The sequence below is a fragment of the Panthera leo genome, chromosome D1, assembly GCF_018350215.1.
Source record: "Panthera leo isolate Ple1 chromosome D1, P.leo_Ple1_pat1.1, whole genome shotgun sequence".
Lineage (NCBI taxonomy): Eukaryota > Metazoa > Chordata > Mammalia > Carnivora > Felidae > Panthera > Panthera leo.
Genome location: NC_056688.1, coordinates 60,702,089 through 60,708,231, shown reverse-complemented (window position 1 = coordinate 60,708,231; position 6,143 = coordinate 60,702,089). Strand labels below are relative to the sequence as shown.

General features: G+C 34.9%; 1 protein-coding gene across 1 annotated transcript; it reads left to right on the top strand.

The window, feature by feature from the left end:
• The first annotated feature begins 4,006 nt into the window (after window positions 1-4,006).
• LOC122200619 (olfactory receptor 51A4) lies at window positions 4,007-4,951 on the top strand. Its single transcript, XM_042906328.1, has one exon. It carries the CDS (start codon window positions 4,007-4,009, stop codon window positions 4,949-4,951), a length of 945 nt encoding a protein of 314 aa, XP_042762262.1.
• Window positions 4,952-6,143: the final 1,192 nt, after the last annotated feature.

Genomic DNA, 6,143 nt, shown 5'->3' with positions numbered 1-6,143 from the left:
CTAACTGTCTTCACCTCTCTTTTCTACTTTGTCAGTATTCTGAATGAAGCTAACCCACATGGTATGGTAAGTGGTCACAAGCTGGATAAACAAGCAGTGGGGACACTTCTTACATCTTATCTAATAGAGGAGAAAGAACTCATATTATCATCTCCACTTAGAGATCTAGGGAAGGGGTTGAATACTGCTTTCTTAATATCCTAAAGAGAATGGACACTATATCCACGGAGACAAGTTTAATGCCAATGGCAAAATTAGTCATGTACAAAATTAGTCCTATGCCACTACCTCAAACATTGTGATTGCAAATATAAAGTAAGGATTTCTCTTTCTAGAAAAGTTGCTGAAATGGACTGGAATAAACCAAACAAAAACAAATAAATGAAAATGATAGCAAACAAACCCAGTAGATGTCTACTAGAACTGCCAAAGTTGGCAGAATGATATCAGTGAGAAATAATATGTCAAAACCATTACTTAAGGAAAACGATTATTAAAATATACATGAGAAATGAGCTCATATGATGTCCTATAGGGATTGTAGGGGTAGTTCCCAGAAAATACAAACATCATTACACGAGTAATTACAAACCAATGTATTTAGTAATAATCGTGAATCTTAATGAAAAAATAGTCATCTCTGGAATCTTATGCTTAAGAATAGAGACAGGCATCCAGGTGCATGTTATCTTTTTTAATTTTTTTTTAATGTTTATTTATCCTTGAGAGAGAGAGAGAGAGAGAGAGACAGAACGTGAGTGGGGGAGGGGCAGAGAGAGAGGGAGACACAGAATCCGGAGCAGGCACCAGGCTCTGAGCTTGTCAGCACAGAGCCCGATGTGGGGCTCGAATCCATGAGCTGTGAGATCATGACCTGAGCCAAAGCCGGAGGCTCAACCCACTGAGTCACCCAGGTGCCCCTAGCTGTATGTTATCTTCACTGACAGCACCTATCCAAGAGTCATGAAACCCTCTTCCTGAATATAACTGAAGTTATATCTTTGTTTTTAACTGTTCTTTCCTAATAAATGAACTTTACCTATATGTTTCCATTGAGGGATTGCTTAAGCTGTCCCATCTGTTTGACATGCATATTTTTATTAACATTTGGTGCATAGAGCCAAGAAACTTCAATTAATCTGTAATGTCTTTTTATTATTAAAAAATGCTTCAAACTTATATGATCAAATGTTAATAATTATGATATATATGCATAATTAATCCTATTGCCTATTAATATTCTATCTTTGAATAATTATATGCGGATAAAACTTTCAAAATAAGATTATATAAATTATGTATGCAAAAATATAAATAATTCCAGCTTACACAGTAAAAGTCCGTATGAACAGATGTTAGATTTACCACAATCTATCCTTTTACTTCATAGCAAGCATAGCCAAATGAGAAAGATACTAAAGACAACGAAGTTAAAAACAGTATATGATTTAAGATGCCATGTTTTACAATGCAATTCATTCATTAATTGATTCAACAAACATCTACTAAGCTACCACATGCCTTTCAACATGCTAGGGACAGGACATATCAAAATAACAATAACAGATGTGATAACTTCTCTGTTGTAGCTTATTAATATTACCATAGAACAAATGGAATCAGTCTCCAAAGTTGGGCAATAAGCCAATAAACATATAACACCATTATTGCAGTTGTGACACACACAATAATAATAAAAACTCAGATGCACTCTGCCATCTCCTTTATGAGAAGGAACTGGAAAGTTGAGATACAAAGCAAGAGTTGAAGATGGAGAATTCCTGACAATATAGCCAAAGGAACTTTCATCCTCTGAGGAGGATGAAAACAATAGGACCTTTGTAAAATAAAGTGACTTTCAAAAAGTTAAAGAGAGGTTATTGTAGAGGGTTATGGTAATACTTTGTTATACTTCCTCTCTTTGATCTACTCAATATTAGCTCTCATCCAAGACTCTGTATTAATGGAGTGAGTATATATATATATATATATATATATATATATGCATTTTTTGCTTCAAGAGAATTTTCTCTGGAATCCTTAAGTATTTTCTTTGTTGAAAGGTCAACAAATGTGAGGTTACATGTTCCATATAATCCCTAGAATTAACTAATAGGCAGTTTAGAGTGAAGAAAATACTATAGAATTCTACCATCCATTTGATCCATAACTCCATAAATATTGATTGGCCATCCCCATTGCATGAAATATGCTTAGTTATCTGGAATCCAGAAGACCTGAGTTCCTACCTTACCTCTACTGTACAATGATCTTGGAGAGACTACTTGACCTCCTTGAGAACATTTTCTTCATCAGTAAAATGAAGATAATAAGTGTACTTGTCATATTTAAAAGATCCAAGGACTCAAAATCATCATCAATAATGAATGAAAATAAGTGGAACAATTTAAATTCTCAACAAATGTTGGCTATTGCTATGAACAAAATGTGAGTGAGAAGAGGTTAAAGGGCTCAGATTTGGGGTTTGTTAAATATTAAGCATAAAGGCTTCTTATAGAGATAGCTCCCTAAGAAGAAATCAGAATTGGAAAAGGAGACAATGAAGTCTATTGGATAAGTTGATTTTAAGGGATATTTAGTTAGTGATGTCTAGGAGTAAGGATCTAGAAGGATGGATACAGGCTCTGGAGTTAACCAGAAGGCTAAAAATGTATATCATAAGGTGTTTGTCCTACATCACTTCCTTGAAAGCACTGATTGAACCCACAGCATTTCTGCTTTGACACTTTTCAGAACAAAGGAGTAATATCTGAGCCAAAAACCCAACGGAAGTGTCAGAGGCTTTTCACAGGATTTACCAGGTCTTTACCACTCCTGGTTATTAAAGGCCTCTCTCCAAACAAAATGGCCCTTAATTCAAAGTCTAGATACTTATTTCACTTCTTTGGTATTAACCATCTCTGTGGATTTATTGCATCTGCACAAGTTTATTCTTATTCTCAGAAAAGACTTGTCCTGGTTGGAATTCCCCAAGGGTTCAGTGCCCCTTGGGCAGGTACAAGACTGAGAAAGAGAAAAAGAGGCAAGCCTTTATATATAAGGAAGTGCCTTGGGTAACTTCTGGACTTTGTTGGAATCCTTCAGCTACTCTCAGAAGTGTTCTCCAAAATGTCCGCTTTTTGGTAAGTACTCAGATATCCTCATCTATTTTGTTTTCACTCTTTTTTTTTTTTTTTTTTTGGCAATCAACCACATACAACTTCGTATACAAAAGGAAGAAGACTCCAAAGGCCATATCTCTGGGAAAATTGTCCTTTGGAGACTATGTAAATAGGAAATCATTCTTCAACAGAATTCAGATTCTCTTAAATTGTGATACTCTATCATTATTATCATTCTTCTGTCAACACTACACAAGTGATCACAAATTCCCGGTCAGGAAAACATGAGACATAATACGTCAGTAATCTCTGCAGTAACTGCCCTTACAAATATATACAGGATTTGGAAACAGTGGGAATTTTTAAAAGCATTTTTAAATAACCAACAATTTTCAGATGGCAGGGAATAGAACTAAGGGTAGTTTGTGAAAGAATATTTTTGTGGAATAGGTAGGAAGATACTGGGTTGTGAGATTCTTTTGCCTTCATAGTGTCATTTTAGAAATCATATATTTTACCCAACTTCTTACCTGTAATGTGAAAGCAAGAAATAGGGAATTCCACATTACTTGACTAGAGTTTACTAATATTTTAAAGGGAAAATTAAATTAAATTAATATCTGAATACAAAATGAATTTCTAGTTTTTCTATAGGAAAAATATGGCCAAAAGAAATTTTCTTCATGTATTCTACAGGCAGATTTTAGTCTAAATTGGCATCCACTTCTCACTATATGATAGTCACATAAATATTGTATTCTTCCAAAAGAGAGCTTAAAAAGAGCCAGAAATTTCAACAACTGCATTTTTTTCTAGCAAATTTCCAGATATTCATATTTTACCAACTAAAGAATCTCTGTTTCATTGCAGAGTCCTTTAAATGTATGATGTCCATTATTAATACATCAGATGTTGAAATCACCACCTTCTTCTTGGTTGGGATGCCAGGGCTGGAATATGCACACATCTGGATCTCTATCCCTATATGTAGCATGTATATTTTTGCTATTCTGGGAAACTGCACCATCCTTTTGGTCATCAAGACAGAGCCCTCTTTGCATGAGCCCATGTACTACTTCCTTTCCATGTTAGCCATGTCTGACATGGGCCTGTCCTTCTCTTCTCTACCCACCATGTGGAGGATCTTCTTATTCAATGCCCCTGAAATTTCTGCCAATGCCTGCTTTGCCCAAGAATTCTTCATCCATGGATTTGCAGCAGTGGAATCTTCAGTGCTCTTGATCATGTCGTTTGACCGCTTCCTAGCCATCCACAGCCCTCTGAGATACAGCTCCATTCTTACTCCTATCAGAGTTGTCAAAATAGGAATAGTGATATCCCTTAAGAGTGTCCTCCTAGTGCTACCCTTCCCCTTCACTTTGAGAAGTTTGAAATATTGTAATAAAAGCCAATTATCCCATTCCTACTGTCTCCACCAGGATGTCATGAAGTTGGCCTGCTCTGACAACCGAATTGATGTCATATATGGCTTTTTTGGAGTACTGTGGGTTATGGTAGACTTTATGCTTATTGCTGTGTCTTACTTCCTGATCCTCAAGACTGTACTGGGAATTGCATCCCGAAAGGAGCAGCTCAAGGCCCTCAATACTTGTGTTTCACACATCTGTGCAGTGATCATCTTCTATCTGCCCATCATTAACCTTTCCATTGTCCATCGGTTTGTCCGACATGTCTCACCTCTCTTCAATGTTCTCATGGCAAATGTTCTTTTACTTGTGCCTCCAATGATGAATCCCATTGTGTACTGTGTGAAAACGAGACAGATTAGAGTAAGAGTTGTAGCAAAATTATGTCAGAAGCAGATGTAACAATCAGACAATGTAGGATGCATACTGGGGAAATTTCTTATATAAGAGATCAAGGTCAGTTTGTGAAAAAGCTAATATTTGCCACAAATAATCATCAATACACTTTTCTTGTTTTATCAGCAGATTTATTTTATTCAAACTGGATACTGAACATGAACATAAAACAGGAAACAAGAAGTATATCCTGGGACTCTATCCCAGTTAACACAATAATAATAGATACCTTATGATGTCACCTCTGATAAAAACAACAAATTTCAACAATATAGTGAAATGGTAGTGTCTGTCTACCAGGAGTGTACTCCTCATCCCTGCGTTCAATCTATTTATATTAAGTTCTTAGTTCTTTCGATTCTAGCCTCAAATTATGTCTTAATTTTCTCACCTCATTGTTTTACTCATCCTAGCACCTCACTAGCATCTCTTTAGTAAAATACTGCAAGAAACTATTTAGTTTCTAAATGTTTACTTTTGCTGCTTTCTAACTGATCATCCGTGCGAGTTATTTTTTTAAAAAGAAGTATAGAATGAAGTAATGTGTATTTTAAATATGAACTTGAATTTCTTTGGGACTATAATTAATATTTTAAATAATTAAATCAATAAAGTACATAATATAAAACAATACATGCTCTAGACCGTCTCTGTCTCTCCAACATTGTCGGATAATCAAACTACAACCAAACTGGCCTTCTGAAAATTTGTTGCATTTACAAATTTTTCTATTTCTTCTAAGTTTTCATTATCTGTCCGCTTTTCTTAGACTGCTCTTGACTTAAATTTCATATAACTCATTTCTATTCACTTTTTTTATAATTTCCTCATAGATTATCTATACCCTCAATTCAAAGTATGACCCTCTCTTTATGAAATTGTTTTTTTATTCTTTATACATTATACTCATTATATGATTTGCAATGAGTTTTCTTTTTTCTTCTTCCAAAAAAAGAGTCTGTTATCAGTGAAGGAAGAACCATATCTATTTTCTTTATGTCTTTGTGTCTAATATGTAGGATATTTCTGGCACAGAATAGATCTCTGATAAATAACTATTAACAAATGAATGTGGAAATGAGGCCATGTTTTATAACGGGAAATTGTTTGTTAAAGAGTTCAAAAGTACTCCAAGATTGGACAAAACTTTCTTAAGTTGTTTATTGCAAAAGTACGCATGTTACAGATGCTCACAGAT